General features: G+C 42.8%; 2 protein-coding genes across 2 annotated transcripts; one reads left to right on the forward strand and one right to left on the reverse strand.

The window, feature by feature from the left end:
• Positions 1-731: 731 nt before the first annotated feature.
• Positions 732-13877, forward strand: syt6a (synaptotagmin VIa; the record flags this gene model as incomplete). The annotated part of the gene is made up of 6 exons (XM_046398122.1): positions 732-1159; positions 2349-2910; positions 6527-6647; positions 7602-7773; positions 8767-8917; positions 10088-13877. Coding segments are annotated over 6 exons (1506 nt in total), but the record flags the coding sequence as incomplete, so codon positions are not given.
• Positions 13878-14033: 156 nt separating this feature from the next.
• On the reverse strand, positions 14034-20101 carry olfml3a (olfactomedin-like 3a). Its single transcript, XM_046397366.1, has 3 exons — positions 19765-20101; positions 17975-18287; positions 14034-15098 (listed from the first exon to the last, which is right to left on the reverse strand). The coding sequence occupies exons 1-3, from the start codon at positions 19873-19875 to the stop codon at positions 14314-14316; spliced, it is 1209 nt and encodes a 402-aa protein (XP_046253322.1). The 5' UTR covers positions 19876-20101; the 3' UTR covers positions 14034-14313.
• Positions 20102-22066: the final 1965 nt, after the last annotated feature.

Raw genomic sequence — 22066 nt, forward strand, 5'->3', positions numbered from 1 at the left:
GAAAAGAGCACTCCAGCCAAATGCAGAGAAATGAATTCTATCGCAGCTGAAAAGTGTGGAAAACATTCCAAGTATAAAACACTGAAATATAATTACTTTAAATCAAGAATGGAGCGACTCTGGCAAGTATCCCAAAGGCAAAAGCCAGGGATACAGTACTGTATGTTTTCTGTTTTTGTCCCCATGAATCCTTGCAGAGTGCTTGTCAGCAGTCTTGGGAAGTCTCCAGGTCTTTGTATGCTGCCTGTTCCTCAGGAAGCGCATTCAAAATGCCAGAAAATAAATGAGTCTGAGTGTGCTCGGCTTTTTTTTTTATCTGCTTCGTGGTGAAAATCCCGAAGAAAGACTTATGATACCTTGGTTTGTCATGATTTTTTTTTCATATTACTATTCCAAATTTAAATTTAATTAAAATGTCCATAGTGACTCAGTATCATTGAAAATGATCTGCATATATGTGCAGGAGCGCACGCTACACTTTCATCTGAATTCTGTTTACATATGCTTCCCCCATCCCTTGGCTGAACTGAAGACTAATGGAGGTTACTTTAATATTTATGAAGCACATCTCACAGAACACTTGGCCTGCTGTCCTAAATCTTATATAAAACCCACTGATATAGTCCTTTCAAAATCAAGTCCTAATAGCTTCTCTCTCTCTCTCTCTCTCTCTCTCTCTCTCTCCCCTCTCTCACTCTTGTAATCACCATCTGTTTGTCCATATTGTGTGATCCTCTGTTGCTGGTCCCCGCGGCTCGTCACCAGACGCTACTTTTGGCCTCCTGCTCGGTGTGTTTGTGGTCTGTGGCCTGGCTCTGCTGGGCCTTCTCGCGTTCGTCTCCTGGAAGCTGTGCTGTGTGCGTCCTTGGCGTACTAAGGATCATTTCCACAGTTCATCCCTCAGCCCGGCCTGTGGCCCAGAGTCCTGCCCGCCCCAGCCGCCTCCCCTTTTGCCCAGTCCTCAGCAGCCACCGGTCACCATGGCGACAGAGAAAGTGAAGGACCCCATGGGCTCGATGGGCTTCCTGGAGGCAGCAGTGAAGATAAGCCACACATCTCCTGACATTCCTACTGATGTGCAGCTGTCCATGAGGGAGCACTTCCTGCGCCGCACGCAGCGCATGCAGAGGCAAACCACTGAGCCAGCTTCCTCCACTCGGTTAGTCCCACATACATGTGCATGTGTATGATAGTACGCAAGAATATGCAGTGTGGTTATTCATGTGTAAATACGCTCAGCGGTGCATACGAGCATGCATGCACGGACACATAGGCGGAGTTTAACATCCTTTGGCACAGAAGGTACATTAATTCAACATGGAATACAGGAAGAAAGTGCAAATCAGAGAAAGTCTCACTGCTGCTCTCTGCACAGTTTCAGAGAGTAGTCACCAAATACCCTTAATACATCACTAAATACAGCAGAAATTTCCAACACGAGCAATTTGTTATCTACAAAGTTAATTATAATAAATACTGCAGATTGTGTTGCTCTCTGCCTCAGAGGCAGCTCATTGCAGGTCATTATGGCAAGGCTAATTATATGCGATGCCGTCTTCATGAGAACTAATGGAAGAGAGTGGTAATAAAAGAAAGCCTTGCACGTTTTCATCATGTTAATAAGTGAGCATCAGTAGTCCACTGTGTTTGGTATGCAGCTATCCTTTAAAAGCACATCTTGTCCTTGGAATATAGCAGCAAAAATTTCCATTTCAGATCCTGACGCAGCAAACCATCGCTCACCTTTGGGTCCTCAAGTGGTCCTCACTGGGCTGCCACTGTGCTTTGTTGTTTGATGTTGTTATGTTATACATTCAGGGCAGTTTTATCTTGGTTTTACTTGCATATTTCATTGACTCTTTCTATTGTATTTTACAATTCTTTGTGCTAAAGACCAGACAATATCAGTGTAAAGCAAAGCTTAACTGTCAGATGCAAATCATGCTTATTCTTAATTAGTGTCCCAAGCTATGACGGTGGCCATGAGAAGGCCAGCTCTCCATGGTAACTGCTTTCGTGCACTTTAAAAATCAGCATAACTAGAGGCAACAGGCCACTAGTTATTTCCCCTCACGGAGGAAAATCAGCTAGCTGTTGGCTGTCGTCTTTGATCAATTGCAACTTTAAGACTTTAAGATAGAAGATGTGAGGTGACATGAGGTGACACAATCAGTCACACTTTGTCAGCAGAAGCTCTTTGAGGTCAGCTTGGTGTCTTTGAGCGTGTGTACCTTGTAGTCAAAACCCAGGGTTTCCATGCATGTTTAACGCTCTTTAACGCAAGCCATTCCCTGTCACTCTCTCTTTCTTCCTTTCCTTCTTTCTTCCTGTCTGTCGTGTCCCCGCAGGCACAATTCATTCAAAAGACACCTGCCCAGGCAGATGCAGGTAGGCAGTCTAGACCTGGGAAACGACTATGTGGTGGACAAAGAAGAAAAGCCCACCAGCATCGGTCGCATCCAGCCAGAACTCTACCAGCAGAAGACCCCGGAATCAGAGGATTCATCCAAGAACGGCAGCAGCAAGAACTGTGGCTCGATTAACTTCTCTCTCAAGTACGACTATGAAAATGAGGCCCTCCTAGTCAACATCCTCAAGGCAGTAGACCTACCAGCCAAGGACTTATGCGGCACATCTGACCCTTACGTGAAGATCTACCTGCTGCCGGACCGCAAGAAGTTCCAGACTCGTGTCCACCGTAAGACACTCAACCCCACATTCAGCGAGAGCTTCCAGTTTCCTGTGCCTTACAATGAGCTGGCGGTCAGGAAGCTCCACATGAGTGTCTTTGACTTTGACCGGTTTTCACGGCATGATATGATCGGGGAAGTGGTGCTGGACAACTTGTTCGAGATATCAGACCTCTCCAGGGAGACGAACATATGGAGGGAAATCCAATATGCCACCAGTGTAAGAATCAGTTGGCTTTTTCTCATATACAGCATACATTACAATCTATACCACGTTTTCAGTCAGGGTCAGAGCTAACAACGAGCACACTGAGATCAGGTTTCTCTACGCATCAGGGCAGATTATAGCTCCAAATTGGTCACTCACCAACTTTATAATCCATCGATTCGATCATGTCACTGGATGAAGGTTGCTGCACGTCACATAAACTACAGTGATCTTATTTCAATATTAGGGGAGTAGAATTTTACACTTTGTGACTAAAACTTCAGTCTTGACTGAGACGTCACTCATAACATTGCAGCAAGCTAGCAAGTAAGTTTAGTTGTTGAGGATGTGTCCATCGTGTTTGAATCAACTTTATTGGACATGGTGCTGGACAAAAGCAAGGACGCCCTGTGCTTATGTTACATGCACCAAAACACCCCTCCGTGTTGCTGGGCACATCTGTATTGCGCTTGTACTTTACAATAAATACATAAAGAATTTATTATTCCTCCATCTGAGGTTTCTCTTCAACTTAACAATGAGCTCAATAATTAAATCCAACTATGTCTGGGATGGTTAAGTTTTTTATTCTACAAAGACATCATTGTCACTGACAAAAATACATAAAGAGACAACTTGTAGTCACAAGGTGCCAAAATCTCAAACATGAAAGAGTATTTCTGCCTCACAGCTTTCTCATACAATTCTGTTTTTATTGGCTTTGTGACTTGTAAATGATGTTGTGAGGCCATTTTCAGGAGCTAAGTGCTGCTTGTCTCTGGCATCATGATAGGAACCTCAGAGCCCTCACCACTTTATCACCTCCACAGGACCCTTTATCTGGCAGTTTTCAGCCTCCAGTTGTTGAACTTGAGCTTCTCCAAGAGTCGTTCAATAATATCAACGTTATTGCTTAGGAGGCAGAAAAGCTGGCAGCCCTCTTCTTGGCACACAAACTTTATTGAACCACCAAATGATTTTATGACAAAATCCCTTGCTCACATAAAATTCAAGATTGGCAACATAAAGGATGTGCAGATGGCGAGACCAAGCAGAAACAAACAAACATGAGATGATGTGTAGTGTAAGTCTTTGGTTAGGACGCTGCTTTAAAAAGTTCGCAATTTAACGAGTTTAATGAGAGGGAGGTTGAAAGAAAAGAGCCAGCAGCTTTTCTCAGCTCATAGATCAAGGAGAGATATTCATCAATAACGCCAATTTATACCAACGTTATCCCACTAGATGACGAGTCTGGAGGAGACTTGTGCACTGATTGATTGCACACGCTCATTGATTTCTGACTATTCCTCATGTGTGTTCGATCTGAACAAACTATTTTGGGAAGGTTTTCACATACTGATCAGTGACACGAATGAAAGTGATTATTTATCATGTGACAGTAACTAAAAACCAAGAGCCATTCAGTCTAAGGAACCATACTGTGTGATCAATAAACTAATGTAAATGGAATAAATGACTCAAAAGTAAAAGACTTGTCAGTTTTCAAGCTAATTCTACAGCCAATTCTCACGCAGTCGCTGAAGCTAAATGCCAATGCAGACAAAATTAATGTTTATCACGTTAGTTTAGTTTATGGTTTTGGACAAAACAAAATACTGACCTGATGATGGCGCCTGGAGAAAAGTCGGGAAATTACCCAAATATATAAAATTCAAACCGAAGGGGCCATGAATCCAATAGCTGTCAAGATATTATGCTGAAAAATGATTCCTGTCTTAGTTTAGCATGTTAGTATGCTAACATTATCTTTGCTAACACAATGGTAACGGCCGACCTGACGATGACTCTAAACATGGTGATCATGAGATGTCTGAATTTCAAGGCAACGTGTCTCGTGGTTGTCGATGGAGGAAAAGTCAAGGATCACCAGAATCATTAACACATCGTGGAATCATGACTCATCATCAATCAAATAGTCATCATATTAGATATCTCAGTCTGGACCAAAGAAGGTCGACTGACCTGACATTGTCATTCCTGGATTCGTGCTGCTAGCGTGGCTAAAATCTCATTAAGGCAACACAGATGATACTGACTGGCACCACAGCAGCCCGTGTTTCTACGAGGACAATCAAAGTGTCACTTCATGCTTTTACGACACTTGACATTTCTGCTGTGTTCTCACATTACGGCTGAACCTTCACACCCTTCCAAGAAAAATCCCTCACTTCCACCGCAGAGAAAGCCAAATCACAGCAGCGCGTGTGAAGAGACGTTAAGACTCAGACAGACGTGTTGAGATTTGCCAATCAGCGGGGTTCTCGCCCGGCTCACTCAGAGAGATTAGGGGTCTGCGTGACCTTAATAATGTTTATAGGATGGGACTAAGAACTCACACAAGACAGATAACAGGATTTTCATTCCTCTCGAGACTGTTAGCTCGGTACACAAGTAAAAGTTAATATTTTTGTAAGGGGGACTGGTTGTTGCCAGGCAAGTTTTGTCTCACAAATAATGGAAAACATTTTTACATGGCAACTTGTTCTGAGACTCATTTACTCATTCATTATGTGGGTAATTGGGCTTCATTACGCTGAAGTTACTGAGTTGTTTTTAATGTTTTCTGTTTTGTTTCTCTGATGATCATGATCATCTAGGATGAGCAGAATTTGTGTTTTGAGCATGAAATGAAAACTGCAGTGAGAAAAGTAAAATTTGCACACGTTTGACAAATGTGTCATAGAGTTGATCAAGTGGGCAGCCATGATTTAAGAATTAAACCAAATTATTTCGAGGAAACACTGACAGCTAATTAACCTGCAGGGCTTGAAGCCAAGCCTGCTGTTTCTTTTTCCTCACTTCAATAACTCTTTACTGTTGTTGCTGAGACCTTTGAGGCGTGATTTTTTTTTTGTCCATGTGTGCTTCAGGGTTCTAATAAAACATTCAATGAAATGAAATGGTGCACACTTTTAGGTACGATTATGCCTTTTTAAGTGCTGGTGTGTTGAACTTTGACCTGCACTCAATCTCTATGCTAAGCTAAGCTAATCATCTGTCGCTCACTTGACACATAAACATGAGGATGCTGTCAATCATCTAAATCTCTGCAGGTGTTTTCCCAACCTGTCAAACAATTTGAGGTTAAAGGAGCAAGAAGAGCCAACTCTTTGCACTTTGCTTCACCACAAATATTATCCATTTGTCCTTCAGCACAGCTCCCAGTGCACCTGCAGGCCTCCTGTACCTGAGCTGAAAACAATGCTGCTGTCATCACAGACCCATAATACAGTTCTTTTTCAAGCCAAAAAATGCAAAATTTTGCATCACATTGCCTCTGTTACACACTTTATGTCTAATCTGTGCTCAATTGTTAGAATCTGATTTTATTACTTTGGGGACCAAGAGGCCATAAACTTCACTCAGAGAGTTTCAGAGGAACAACTTACAAGACTTTTTCTTTGTCTTCGCTGTTTGTTTTGCTGACTGCGATTATAACAAGTAAGGCATAAATAAAATATAGCATCGATCCAAGAAACAAACCTGGAGGATGTGACACTGCACTTATTGCACATCACTCTGAATCAAAGCATCAAGTGTTGCATGTAAATGTGAAACTGAAAGTTTTGTTGTCCTTTTGTGTGTGTGTGTGTGTGTGTCCTCACAGGAAAGCGTCGACCTTGGAGAGATCATGTTTTCACTTTGCTACCTGCCCACCGCAGGCAGACTCACACTGACTGTCATCAAGTGCAGGAACCTCAAGGCCATGGACATCACTGGGTACTCAGGTGTGTTTGTGTGATTCACTTACAGCCGCTGTGGCACAACGTGAACGATCTCCTCATGAGCATCCAGTTGTAAGCGGAAGTCAGATAAAGTGAGCAAACGGCGGAGAGCCGTCTCTGCAGCTGCGCTCTGTTTATTCCAGCGGTTATTATTAATATTCAACACTTGCGATATTAAGACGTTGTCAGCAAATAGTTGCAGGCGGTCTGTTTGTTTTAATAGACTGCTCTTCCGCTCTTCCATTCCGTGTTTACCGACGACACTGATATCACTTGTAAAATGTGACATTTATTGTGCGCTAAATGCCAGGGTTCAGGTGTAATTCACAGTCAATGTGGCATTTTTCCTGCCATGTGTAATGATATTTCACAATTTTAATCCCCCCTGCATTTTTAAGGGTTTAGCTGCCTGCCATTATTTCAAATTGTGCCTTCAAGCATATTGGGCTGCAAAGCAAGCACTCTTGTTTGTTGTTTATAGATTCAGGGCAGCTTACGGTCTGACTAAAGCGGAGCATAATGGATCATACGAGGCGATTTGCCGCTGAAGGATGAAGATTGAAATCAGCATTCATCAGGAAGCTTTCGCCGCCATGCTATGGCCTCCCATCTTCTTTGTTTACACAAGGCACTGACTCATCTACTTATACGCACATTACTGATGCCAGGTCCTCTAGGGTTGCTTTCGTGCTTAAGTCGAAACCAGAAAAGAAAACACACACGCACGCACACACACACACACGCGGGGTGGTGAAGTAGGCCACTGATGGCTCTGTGTTCACAGACATCTTCTTAGATATTTTAGCACTCAAGTCAAGTGCTGTAAGAGCTCTGCTTTCTTTTAATAATCCCCGAAGCCAGTCAGTTTGCTAAATAAGACGGATAACACTGAGTCTGAACGTTACTTTTGATCAGTCAAGTCACCTGTTTCTGTCCTTCTTGCTGTCCACCGATTAGATCCCTACGTGAAGGTGTCGCTCATATGTGACGGGAGGCGTTTGAAAAAGAAGAAGACGAGCATTAAAAAGAACACTCTGAATCCCACCTACAACGAGGCCATCATCTTTGACATCCCGCCAGACAGCATGGACCACGTCAGCCTGCACATCTCCGTCATGGACTACGATCTGTACGTACAAAACCAGCATCTGCTTTTTTCTTCACATCTGAGCAGGACAATAATTAAAATGTTTGAAAATGTCCCTCCTGTTCTCAAAAATGTGGTTTGTCTCTTTTTGCTTGGATGTTTGCCTTTCACTGTGCGGGATGTAGAGATGTAGCTTGCACAAGTTACACAAAGTCACAAGAACTGACTTTTCAGTGAAGTAGGAGACATCTTGTGTCCATTTGTCGAACTTGTTAAATGATTAATATTTGCATATTTATAGACTCTGGATTTTTCAATGAGGGAGAAGGAATAGATGTGAACTTTTCAGCTGAATTTGTATGAACATCAGATACAAATCATCACTGAATGCAACACATTTTTATGTGTTTCTCAGGAGGCCTTTAATGAAAAATGATTCTGAATATTCTTCATTTTCAGACTAGATCGTAGTTCTTCGGAAAACGAGCAGGTTCACAATTACCTTTATGTCTACAGTGTGTGAAGCTGTAAGGGAAAACGAGTGCAGACAGCTGACAGAATGAGAACAGGAGTGTTAAAGGTCAGAGTGTGTGTGTGTGTGTGTGTGTGTGTGTGTGTGTGTTGGGGGGTTACTGTGTGGAATAACATGAACAGATACTAGTTTGAAACCTCCTGTTTTTTTCTTTTTTCTTCTTTTTTTTACTATCTGCTCTCATGCGAGGATTAAAAAAGGTTCTGCTGTTATCTGAGGATTATACCAAGATAAAAAAAAAACAAAAAACCTCAGACACTTCAGACATTGTTAGAGCAGAAGGATCCTCTTTGATGGCCGTCTAGAGATGAGTCAATTCCAGTGTCACAGAGACAAGCAGCTGCAGATTCGCCGCATCAACCGGCACGACACCCAGAGTCCGATTTGCGTCTCCTTTCATTACAAAATGCCCTTCCTGCAATTGTGAACCAAAAACTTAATGTATGAGATGTCGTGTCGAGTTAAGTCAGACGTATTCACACGGTGCATGTGTGTCCCCACAGGGTAGGTCATAATGAGATCATTGGCGTGATGAGGGTTGGATGCAGCGCCGAGGGACTTGGCAGGGACCACTGGAACGAAATGCTGGCTTATCCACGCAAGCCCATTGCACACTGGCACCACCTGCTGGAGCCCAAGAAATCTGAGAAGGAGGTGGGTTTGCGGATGAAGTCGTTTTTTTGTTAAAAGGAAAAATTCTGATGTAATTCTCAACTCCCTCCTTTGAAACCTCCGCTGTAGGGCTGAGGTTTGGAGGGGGAGGAGGGGCATGAGGCAACAGGGATACTGAATGAGGTTAAAGGAACAAGTAGATGCAGGTGTTGGGAAAATAACTGGTGGTGCTTATCATCAGCGCTGTCAGCAGACAAGCAAAGCTTATGGAGCGAATTAAGTTGCTGCTCTGGCAAAAGTCAGACTCCTTCTCTGAGAGTGCAGTCAAATCCGAGTCCACGGACATGATACGGATATTTTATTTTATTCTTTTTTTTTTTTTGGTGCAACTTGCTGTTTCTGATTTTTTCACACCTGCCTGAAATTTCACACATACAGCACAAGAGGAAAAGTCACTGTAGCACGTCCAGATCCCATCCGACTGGCTGACTTCCCCTTCCGATTTTTAGTGCGAATTTCTTGTTCACAGTGTGTCATTATCAGTTAATGTTTGCCACTTCCTTTCACATTTTAACGTGTCGTATTTTTCACCAAGCATAAAACCCGTCTACCAACTGGGTGTCCGGTGACTATGACAGCATGGGAGGACACACAGTTAAACACATACATCCATAGCGGATGGAGCGGGGGTCTCTGCTTTCTCTCGTCGTCGTCTCCTGGAGGAGGCGCATGCTGTGCACTGCAGTCCATCACCTCCATACAGCATCTCAGCATATCAGTTTAACAGAAAGAGAAGATTCTGCATTTTGACTTTGGGATTGCTAAATACCCTAGTATACTGTAATACCACTGTAATACCTTAATACCACTGAGTTATTTCTCGTGTGTTTTGTTTGTTTGCTCAGTCGTTGTTTCCGTTCTGCAGCCAGAGGGTTCAGGTAAAGGGCACGAGGCGCACAGGCTATTTCTGTTGCTGTGTTTGTTGTTTTGACATTTTAAAGACCCAAGACAGACAGGCTGATAACATTGTGTCTGTTTTTAATGAGACTGTATGCAGATATCTTGTCGTATTTTAATTACTGTTTTTATTATTATTTTCTTGTGTGTTATTTTCCTGTACCCTCGACGAACCAAAAGGGAAAATAAAATAAAAAGGAGCACAAATGAGCATATGCACGATGAATCACTTCCCTGTGTCTGTGTGTCCTGCAGTGGAAGGCGAGGACAGCCAGCTTTGACAGCCAGGGCTCCTGCCCCTCACCCAGGCCCCCTGCTAGTCCCTGAGCAGAGCCACCTGTGACCCAGCAGCCCAGAAGAGGGTTTCCTCCCTCCTGCTGATCCACTTCCTGTCTGTCTGATTGAGGAGAAACACAACCCCACTGTCTCTCCCTCTCTCTGTCTCTCTGTTCCTCCCTTCCTCAAGTCTAGTCCCAGAGCACTCCTAAGAACTGGTCTAGGACTGCAGTCAGTCAGTTAGTTGTGTGAAACGCAGTCTTTTTGGGTTAAAGTTTTAGGGTCACTGATTTGAAAAGTGGGTGCTGCAGTGACCTGCAGCTGCCCTTATTGTCTTCAGAAGAAATTGGCCGGACTCCCAGTCGACAGACGTTTAATATTGAGCTGTCCGAGCTGAGGTGAATGGATTTCTGTGTCCTCACAGGAGACTTTCTAAAATCCAAGGATTCAGCTCTGTGCTGCAGAGACCCTTTGATGGAAAGGAAAACCTCAGATTTCGTTCCGTGAGAGCGGCGGATGTTTCACAAAGGGAAGCTGAGGACACGGTTGGGGTAGAAAAAGAGACCATCACAAACGGGATCCGAAGCAGTTTCAAAACTCCACAGCTCTCTCACTGCGTTTCACAGTGCTGTATTAACATAAAAACCATGATGTGTAGCATTTCTGAACTATGACATGTAAAACCGCTCCATTAGCTGTTATTGTTTGTGAATAGAAAAAAATGAATTTCAAAGATCCAGCTGAGTTTTCTCGTACTTCCAGTTTCATCGTTAACATAAGCAGGTATCTGAGAGGTTGGCTGAAAGTGACTCGTTCTCAGCTTGGCAATTTGCAGCTTCAGTTTTGCACAAGCAGCCGAGACAACAGTTTTTATGTAGCAAGGAAGAAGAAACAGCAGGATTGCTGGTATTCACAGGAAAGCAAACTGGCTGCAGTGTCATTACCCACTTCAAGTCTTAAAACAAAACACTTTCTTCAGTCTTAGGCAATTTGCAATGGAGGAAGCAGAAGGTTGAATTAGCTGACGCAAGGCACAGCGTAACAATTGAAAAACAGGAATAATAAGTAGACAGAAAGAGGCTTTTTGTCAGGTTTCGGCGAGCATCATGATCACCTCCTTCTTTGTTTGATGTTCAGCAATGTCACCCTTTTCTTCCAAATGAAAACTCAACACAAAACACTGTTTTCCTTCGGACTCACGCTGTTTTACGGCACTTCTTCGTCTCTTCTTGCTCACTTTCTGAACAGGTTTCGGTGGATGTGTATAGTTTCATGTAAAGCCGTCTGCCAGTTACTGTGTGTATATGTTTTGTTTTTCTAAACAGAAAACCAGAAAAGATCCAGTCGGTATAAATGTAAAAATATAACTGACATTTTGATTATATGTAGCCTTGTTGGTTGGTGGTGATGACTGAGAAAAGGTCAACACGTTTATACACATGCAACTTTGTCGATGTCCTGTCGTTAATCATGCCGTTGCCCAGGGGGTTATTTGAATTTGTCATCCAGATGTTTGATCTGCGACATGTGGTCAGTGGATTATCTTTGAGGATATTTGATGTGACGAAGAAAAAGACTGCAGCACTGCTGCTATATCACTTTTCTACACGTTGGTGTGATTCCTTGAATGGCTCGCTGCAGATCATTTGCTCTCTTTACAACAATTTGAGTTTTAGTCAGATAAAAGGTGCACAAAATCCCAAACATTACGGAGTGAAGGTTCAGTAGAGCTCTGTGGTGAGAATAAAAGCACATTAAGTAGTTTTTTATTTCCAGTACAGACTCCAGCAGTGGTAGTTGATGGGTTTCTGAGCACTGAGATGTGTGGGCTCACGGGGGGAAAACGTGCGGCTCCCGGCCAATTGCAAATGCAACTTTTAATAAAATTCACACAAGTCAACAGAAGAAAATGCAAATAAAAATGCATTGTTATTTGCTGCCATTATGTTAATCACTGGAAATATTATGTTGACAATCCGATGAAAGTACTGAAGTTATATGTCTTTCTTTGGAGTTGTGTTTTGTCTGCCACCATATTTAGGCTTCAGGTACGTCATAATTTATTGTTGAATTTCACTTTTACTGATACATTAACTTTTCCACTCAAGTCAAGACGTAAGCGTCAGCTCACTTATTGCATTTTGAGTTTGATTTATTATGACTTTTATTGTCTCTAACTGCAACACAAAGGGCCACATTATGTTGGCTAGACAGGGCTGATAGTCCGTCAAAAGTGTCACAAATTTACAGTAATTATACTGGTTTCCAGGAAAATTTATGGTTGTTTTATTTCTAAACAATGCAAAAATCATGACATGGATGAGTTTTCTGACCCTTTTGTGTAAAATATCAGTAATGGAGACTGCAAATGTCTTTGTGACGAGAGTAACATCATGTTCTCCCAGTTTCAGGTTTAGCCTCGAGTCGTTGTAGTTCTGCTGTGCTGCAGTCGGCGAGCACAGATACCATCAGTACATTTGGGCCAGGAAATGTTAAGCTACAGAGTCAATGTGATATCAGGCAGGAGAACTTCCAGGAGACACAAATTGTATTTGGCAAAGCTTGTACTGATAACTGCTTTTCGATATGAGGACCATTTATTGAATAGCATCTCTTTATCGCAGCAGCAGCCCACAGCGTCTTTAATCTGATACGTGACAATGTTTTCGGCAGTGGCTTAGTCTGGTCTAGACTGCTGGTGCCTCATCCGGCAGCAGAGGACGAGTAATACTCATACTGCCCTCAGCCAGACCACTGCACGATGAACAAGCCATATATCTCAGAGTCTGTGAAAATGTCTTTGAGAAATTGAGGAGCCAGACATCAAGACATGAGCAGATGCATTCAGCAGACCCTTCCAGATCTGTTTTAGTCATTTCCGTCACGGTGAGTTTAGTACTTGACCGTGTGTGTGTGTGTGTGTGTGTGTGTGTGTGTGTGTGTGAGGCTGAGACGACAGCGTGGGGGCAGCTGATGGGTGGGCAGGTCAGCGTCTACAGAGCAGTGACATTTCTCTAATTGGCACTTGTTATACCACGAATGAGTCAGTGCATTATTGTGTGTGTTTGACATGATCCATCACAGCATCAGCACTAGTTCACTGAGTCACACAGTTGTTTTGATGGCGCAGTTCCTCTCTAGACTAATGGCATTATTCATAGCTTTGTATGATCTTCATTTAGTGTAAAATTTGAAACAAGTGGTAGAAAAATAACGTTTCCGTTCCTCCTTCTTTTTCAAACCTGTGCTTTACAATGGTCATATATTTCTCTGACAGTGTGGTGTGTTTTCATCGTATATGAGACCCATTAAATTGATTGCCTCAGTTTATGGACTGTTTCAAGCCCTTCTAGCTTTGCCTAATATTGTAACGTTTCTTTATATGATCTTGTATCCCTTCCAAGCGTTAAGATAGCACTGAATTTCCAATTTTCTATTGAACATTTTGTATTTGTAATAATAGAAATGTTTGAGAAAATGTTCTGGTGATTGACATTAACAGTTGTTAGTTCAGACAACAGCATATTATGAGTTCCTTTTAGATTTACCAAGACCCACCATAACAAGTGACCCAGTGTGTAATAAAGTGAACTGAAATAGCATACAGTATGTCCACCACAAATTGTCATTATTTTGTTTGAACAAGTCTGAAAATCAACAGCAGAACACCGTTTGTTGTTTTTTATCTTTCTTTCTCCCATGGGATGTGATGTGTTATCAGTTCTGTGACATTGGATTTTCTTTTCTTTGATTAAAAGAGTTATGCAAAATGCTCTCTGCGCTGTGTGCTTTGTGGCAACACGCAGCATATAATGACAGCACAGCCAGTGGCTTAACAAGCAGGAACAGACACAAAGGAAATGAGATTTCAACTGAATCAAACGGTCAAATTAGATAAGGGCAGGACACGCACACACACACACACACACACACACACACACATGTCAGCCTCTAATAAACAGAGTGGCATTTTCAGTTTTTTACATGTGTATTTTTTGATATATTTTTTGTGTTGGTCTATCAAACACACATAAGAAAAGGATCATTAGTAAATAACAGTTCTAAAGTTATTTAATTTTAGTGTGACCTAAATCAACTGAACAAAGAGTCCGCAGGATTCTGAAAGACTGTGGTGTCACACGCACAAATTTACTGCTCCCGCTTTTCATCCCCGCTTTTGAAATTATTTCACCACCTCACTACTGTCAGGCCAGGAGTTTCCTCTTCACGGTCAGTCTGTAAATGATTTGGTAGCCGTCGTCCCAGCCGTAGAGCTGTTTCTCCTCGGGGTTGTATTTCAGACTGCTGTGGGATCCGTACCTCCTTGGAAAGTAGATCAGGGGAGCCTCCTCGCTGACCACCATGTCGTTGACGTCAAACACGCACTGAACCCGGGAACGGCTGGCCAGGCGGGTGTTGTAAACCACATAGATGGTCCCGCACACTACAAAAGTCGCCTCTGCATTCTCCCGTGGGCAGCGGGTGTCCCAGATTTGTTCGATATCAAGCGTGGCAGGATCCATCTTTGCGAGGTTGATGTTTGGCTCACTGTCGCTGGTGGCGTACAGGATCCACAGGCCCTCGTCGTCTGCTGCAAGATCTGCAACAGTCTCCGGGTTGAGGCCGTAAACGGACGCGTGGCTCTGCACGGGGAAGATGGTGGAGTCTGTCACCGAGCCACTCAGCAGGTCGTATTTGACCACCTGCACATCTGCATCAGCCTCCTGCTGTACGTAGTACAAATAGCCGTTATAAACAGCACTGCCAGGACCTGTCCACTCAGAGGGAAGTCTGATCTGTTTGCTGCCGGAGACACCAGGAGAGATGGAAAAGTCACGTACAGAGCTGAACTGGTAGACGTTGTCTCCTGATGTCCCATTAAAGACATAAACCTTGGACGACCTGGGGTCTCTGGTCCACATGCCTTTGGGGCTGCCGACTCTCTTCAGGATCTTCACTGATCTGATGGCTGAGATGATTTCCACGCAGTCTGCAGTGAGACACAGAGAGACTGAATGTTTATTGTGCTTAGAGAAATTCACTGCCTGATGATCATATCACAACCCCAATGGACTTCCATTTCAGATAGTGCTTTTAAATTATACTGACTACACAAAGCGGTTTGCCACATACAAGGTGCCAACCTGCTCATCAGGAGAGATGCAGCTCCTCCTATCCACCATATTGTGATCATTGGCCACTCATTCACTCATTCACTGCTAGAACAGCCATCAGCAGCAGTTTGGGGTTTAGCATCTTACCCAAGGACTCCACAACACGCGCCTGGAGTCAAAGCACCGATCGAACCACCAACCAGTTTAACCCCCTGAGCCCCAACTGAAATCATGTTTTGTCCATTTGTTGGCATGGTGGACGGCTCAAAATAATGCAATACTCGTGAGGCTTTGTCTCCATCCCCAGGCAGAGGAGGAAAGTCAGTGGAGCCAATCAGAGTGGTGTCGAATTTAGAAAACTTCCTTGCTGCTGCTGGACAAATTCATCACACAAAATAAAATCTAGCTGCTGATATGATCTAAAATGAAGCCAGAATCCAAAAGTAAATGGATATAAACTGCAGACTGTGGTGTCAGTTCTCTTAATGCCAAATCTTCTGCCCTCACCAGCACCACATGTGGCTGGATGTGTCTTCTGCACCTTTAATTTCTCATCAAAGCACCGGATATTTTCTAACACAGGTGTTAGTCTTTTGTGTTGGTGATTCAACATTGTCTATGCTGGCATGAAACTTTCCCACATGTGAAAAACACTGAACACTGAAAACACTGACAGCTTTAATGTTAGCTCAATGAACTCATCTCCAGCTGTGTAAAAGTGCTCTTGAATATGATGTTCATACTGCAGCTACATGCATATTGTGCTAAGTGACTGAGACCAGCTCCATTTGATGATCCATACAGGGATCATTAAAATAAACAGCATCACTCCTGTATTGCAGAGTAAAGCTGGTAAGTCCTAGTAATGTAAGAATGAGTTTTTTTTATTTTTGTTTAAAGTTTGTTTCTACTTTAAATGTTACAAAAGAAAAACGTCAACAGACGGAAAAGTGGAAAACATTTTCTCCGTGAACTATGATTAATTTCACCAAAGTCAGTGAATATTAGATATACTTCATACAAACTTTTTTTACTTTAAAATGACAATTGTGAAAGAAGACATCAGTGAGGACTGAACAAACTTCTGAGACACCAAAGACCGTATGGCATTATGTCTCAGGTAAAATTAGTTTATTTAAGTTTAACTTGCATCCTAATATTGCATTATGCTATACAAGTAGTTGTTAACTTTCATAAAAGAAGTTAGAAACCAATATTATAAGCACTACACAGATGGCTTTTGATTGGCCGTCAGTGTTTCTGTCGTTTATCAAATCACAGTGAAAGTGATTCCAGTGATATCGATCGCCACTGTTGTTATTGTTATAATTGTGTTGTGGGCTCCACCATCCACTTGAGTTAAAATGATTTTTACAACTATATGCTTATCGTTATAATTATCGTTTGCAGTGTGGACAGCCCTTAAAGTTTCTTTCTATAAAAATGTGTAAAGTTTCGATTTCAATCCGGAGCTGCCAATTTGTTCCATTAGCATGTTGCAGTAAAGTTCAGCTGAAATGTGTATTTGCAGCCTAACATTTAGAAAACATCGAGCAGCCTGCAGCGGTCAATATCTGACTCTCCAAATTAAGGCACATTCAAACCAGTGAGGGGTAAACTGGACACACAGACTCATAATGAGAGGAAGTATTAGTGCAGCACACAGACAACATGAAGAGGTTTTCTGTGAGGAAGGAAGATTAACACACTGCTCTCACTAAAACACACACACAAACAAAGGATGTCCCCTTGATGTATCCAGGGGCCACATTTGCATTACGCTCACAAATCTGAAATGGGTCCCTGCAATGCAGTGAAGTTCGTTTTGGGTCAGTTCACAGACGTTCACAATGGCTCAGTGTGTCGCACAACTCACTCCTCCGAACACGAGCTAAGTAAGAGTAAGAAGGCAGCTTCAGGGCAGCTTCCTGTCCGCTTCCTGACACACACACAAAGTCATAGAGAAGCCTTTGCTCTCCATTGTACAATCATCCATGAGAGAATGAAAGCATTATGACTGTGAGCAGAGTGTTTATGATATTACCACATAAATCTTGAATTTATGTGTTATTGATTGCCTTATTAAGTGGGCAAGAATAATAAAGAAATCAATATTTGCTTTCTGTGAAGAGTCTGTTTAAATGGTGCCAATGGGATTGAGTTTTTAGAACCAATTAAGTGCAGAGATTTTTTTTTTTCTTAAATCTGCCAATAAAAAAGTCTGATGTTTTTCATGGAATTAAAATGTGATTTCACAGCTTTCCACATCACGCTTTCGGGGTTTAGAGTCCCTGTACAACCCGAGTAAATGACTCAGTGCGGCAGTTATATCTCAGCATTGTTTGTAGCAGCACGCCTTAGGATCTGAAGATTATAAAGACAAATGCTGTGCTCAGGCAGCACAAACAGGGGAGTAGCTCTGCGAAATAAATGAGTTGCATCAAGCCACATTTCTCCTGGAAAACATGACTGCCCACTGCTCCGTTAAATGACTTGTAACAGGGCAGTGTTTGTTTCCCATTTTCCAGTGCCATGGCTTTTCCAAGACATCACGTCTACAGAAAGGAGTGGTTTAATGTCTGGTGTGTAATGCTACTTATCACTATACAGAAAAGAGCCCACCTACACCTACTATCCTATAGGTTCTGCTGCTGCTGCCAGGGTTCTGCCATGAATGAAAATGAAGGATCAAAGGCAGCCATCCTGCAGAGGACATTTAGCTGAAATGTGTATGTGCCTCCCTGCAGCTCACCAGAGACTCTGGAGTGCAGCTCCTCCCAGTCTTCTTCCTCCTCTTCCTCTCCTCTGCTGTCCTCCAGCCCCCAGGCTCCCTGCTCCACCACCTTGTCTGCTTTATTCGCACAGGCCCGAGGGGAAGTCTGGGTCTCCACATAGTCCATCTCTCGCTCCACGCGGTCCACTCGGACCGCGGCTCCTTCGAGGTCTTTGAAGAGCGAGCTGTGCTCACTCCTCAGCCCGTCCACGGCCTCAGCAGTTAGCTTTTTGAAATCCTGCAGCTCGGTGTGGTAACGATGGGTCTGTTCATGCCAAAACTGCATTCGGTCCTGAGCAAAGCAAATGTGAATGAATAAACTGTAAGACTAAGTGGTGCCTAAGGTCAGCGTACTAATGTAGTCCCCAAAGCAAAGCCAGCATGCTGATGATTGCAGGTTTTATGTTTACACTGTTACTATTTTAATTTAATGTGTTAGCGTGATAATGATTCATCAGTGTTAGGTTCACAACTTGTTTATACTGTCCCCAAGTTGTCAAAAAAATCAGTTATGGCAGTTAAAACTAAAGACTTTGCTTCATTTGTACTATGCGTTTACTGATAATTCAGTGATAATGCAAATGGCAGCATGCTAAATGAAGATGGCGAACATTATAACCGTACCTGCAAAGCATCACTATGTTAGCATTAACATTGTGAGCGTGTTTGCATGCTGATGTTAGCCTGTAGCTCATATCGCCTCTGTGCCTCCCAGAGCCACTATCACAGCTGCGAAGCGCTACCAAAATAAATCTCAGACAGTAAAATGTCCCTGTTTCAATCGAAGCATTATCGCCATCGCCAAACGGAGCACAGCACTGAGATTCTCAGTGTAGTGATTGACACAGACCGAGCAAATTATTCAGAGCGAGATGTAATAACTGACGGCTTCTCCACTGTCTCATCTGCCTCAGTTTCATTTTCTCGCCTTGCTTGCTGTGGGCCCGTGGTCAAATGGAAATGAAAGTTCAATGAAAACTTGCTGATGAATTGCTGTGTTCACATCAATGCAGAAGTTGAGCCAGCATATTGGAACTGAGACTGGAGGGAAGCCACAGGGGGCGAAGAGTCCAGGATTTAGCTCTAAATAGACTATTCATTTCATGCGGATAACAGTTGTACCTTTTTGTTTTAACTGAAATTTCATTTCTGCATTGCAGCCGCACAGTTGATGAAAAGGCAAAAAAAATTGACTTTTGGAGGACAGAAAATGTCCTCCAAAAGAATACATCAAGAGAGTTAGAGAGGTTCACTGAAATTACTCCCTGAGGTAACTGCACATGTAATCCTGCATTTCGGCCTTTAAAACACAATGCTGAACTCTCAGTACTTCATTCCTCCCTTCAGGCACTCTGTTGTAATGCAGCTTAATTCCGCCTTTGCAGAACACATACTTCTATCAAGCTACCAGGATTGTTTGGTGTCATGGAAGCAAAGGTTGGGCTTGTACTCATTACTGATGTGTCACTGTCATTAACGCTGAGGAAATTGTAATGTTGTCAGACAGAAACTGCGTGTTGCGTGCATCAACTGATGTTCCCCCAGAGGCCCCTGCAAAGTTGATGAGCTGGGCAGACATTGCATTAATTGGATTTCATTAGTTAAAATTCACATAAAAGGAAGAGGAAGGGGAGGAGGCGATCAGGAACTCAGAAATATCAACTGGTGATTTCTAACTGACTCCAGAGAGATCTGTGCTGCAGCTCAGGGCGTGGAAACAACAGCATACTGATCAATTACCAGTCATTCAGTGGGATACTGCTTCTTACCTCAATAGCCAACAACCTGTTCTCCAGATAATCCATCAGCCCCTGGTAGTAATACTGGGCTCCAGTGAAAGTCCAGGCAGTGGAAACAAGGAGGACTAACACCGGCTTCATCGCGAGCCGATCAATGGGACAGTTGAGTTTTCTTTGTTTGTTCAGGTTTTGGAGGATTTCTCAGGTTTCCCTCCTTGATGTCTTCCCCTGCAGAAGCGTCCTAAGAGTTTCACTCAACCTACAAGCTCTCTACATGTGCAAAGACATGAGGAGGACAGAGAGACTGTGGAGGCCGCTGTGAGAGTTTCCAATTATTTGACTGCCCTCACTTTGCTGGAATGTTTTCACAAACTCTCAGGGAGGAGCCTTGTGCCTCTTACCCCTCTCTGTCCTCAAGAAGTGAATGTGCTGCACTCACTGTGTGTGGTGTGTGTGGTGTGTGTGTGTGTTGCACATGTTGCACACACACCGTCTCAGGCAAGTAGACCCGAATTACAGCACCAAAAGAACATAACTAAAACTGTTATTTCTTACACACTTTAAATAAGAGCCCAGGAGCAACTTAATTTAACTCTTTGAACTAATCATTTTTTAAATCACTCAGGACCTCATATCTACGGGGTGCAGGCTTAACAAACACAATAATAGTCCAGTTATTGTAACGAAATTAGGGCAATTTATTTTTAAATTATGTTATTTGGGTTTTTTAAAAGAAATCCTTGGGGAAATTGCATTGTTTCAAAATGCTGAATATCATTAAACTTGATGCAATGCAGTAAACGTCTGGCCTTCATCTGGGAAAAGAAGTGTGAGTTTCTAGCTGTAGTAATAAAACTGCTATGCGTATGAAAAGACGAAATAGTCAGAGTTTATGTCCCGGCAGTTTTCTTTTTACAATAGCACTGTGCTTTTAGTGATCCTTCTTATCACATGTACCTCCAGTCAGACTTTCTGAAAAGTTTTCTTTTCACAGGATTCCTCCTTAGTTAAGAAATTGATGGAAAATTCAATAATACAGAAGCTGGAAGTAACTTTGAGGGCTATGTGCTTTTCAGTATCTCATTAACTAAACATAGAAATTATATCTGTGATGCTGCTGAAACAAGTTGCATAAAACCCTTTGCAGATGATAAATTGCCTCAACACTTTAATGTTAGCTTTGCTGAGTTTTAGAATTGTTTTAAATATCATTAAGCAACACTTTCACAAACTTTACTTGCGGCCTGCATGTCAAAAACTCTCTTATTCATTACTGAAGTGCTGGTTTTTCTATCTTCACTATCTTAAACCCTCCGACTTGCAATGTTTTTCTGCTTTTTTGCATCACACTCCTGTTGCTCCCACTGCTGATATTGTGTGGGATGTCCTTTAGGTTTAATGGTTTGCTGACTGTGTAACTGAAGTCTTCCTGGTTCCAGTTAGAGATGTTTGTTTCATGTCACCAAGACAGCCCTTCAGCCGACACCCCTGTCCAGCATTTTTTATACCTTCAACTACATCTAATGAGGTTATGAAAAATGCACAAAAATACTTAAACAAGACCAAGAGTCTACAGCCACACTGGCAGTCCTGTGAGGCTGCAGTTTGCTTTGATCCAAATGAGAGCAGGCTGTTCAGTATGTTGGCCATGTACACCTTTAGCATGTTAGCATGCTAACATTTGCTAAGTAGCACAAAACACACCTGGGTGACAATGTGTAATTAGATCGCCACAGTCATTAGGCTTTATTTTCTGGGCACTTACGGTATCTGTACAAAGGTTTACAGCAATCCATCAAATAGCTCAACATGCAAGCTAGCTCAGGCTAGTTAGCTGTTAGCTAAAATTCCACATGAGATACTCTTCTGGCTGGTGGATGTAACAAACGCACCCTTTTTTCAAGGCGGGCTAATTAAACTGATGGTCTGTCCACTGTGGGTGTGCTGTGCTGCTGCTAAACGTGGCTCCTTTGCTAGCTTGCTTCTGGGTTTTTATGAAAATACTTATACAAATAAAGTATAAATTCGGTCAGTGCTGTTGTTTTGAGATAGCTTGGTGGAGGGTGGGTGTTTGTGCTGCACGCTGACCAGATTTAGCAGCTCTGTTTGTTAACTGTCGGCCATATTAGGCACAGGCCTCAAACACAGACTCCAAGCCTGAAGCTTCAAGAGTTTGACGTCTTCCGGACCACCCAGACTCCGTCAGACAAGTTTCACCGATGGGCAGAACATCACTGCTTCACTTCTACAAGCTAAGTACTTGCTTTTTGTTTTTTCTAACAGGCTGAGCTGATGTCAGTCAGGTGTTCAGTCTGTTTGTGCTCTTGTGTCA

The sequence above is a fragment of the Scatophagus argus genome, chromosome 8, assembly GCF_020382885.2.
Source record: "Scatophagus argus isolate fScaArg1 chromosome 8, fScaArg1.pri, whole genome shotgun sequence".
Taxonomy (NCBI): Eukaryota; Metazoa; Chordata; class Actinopteri; family Scatophagidae; genus Scatophagus; species Scatophagus argus.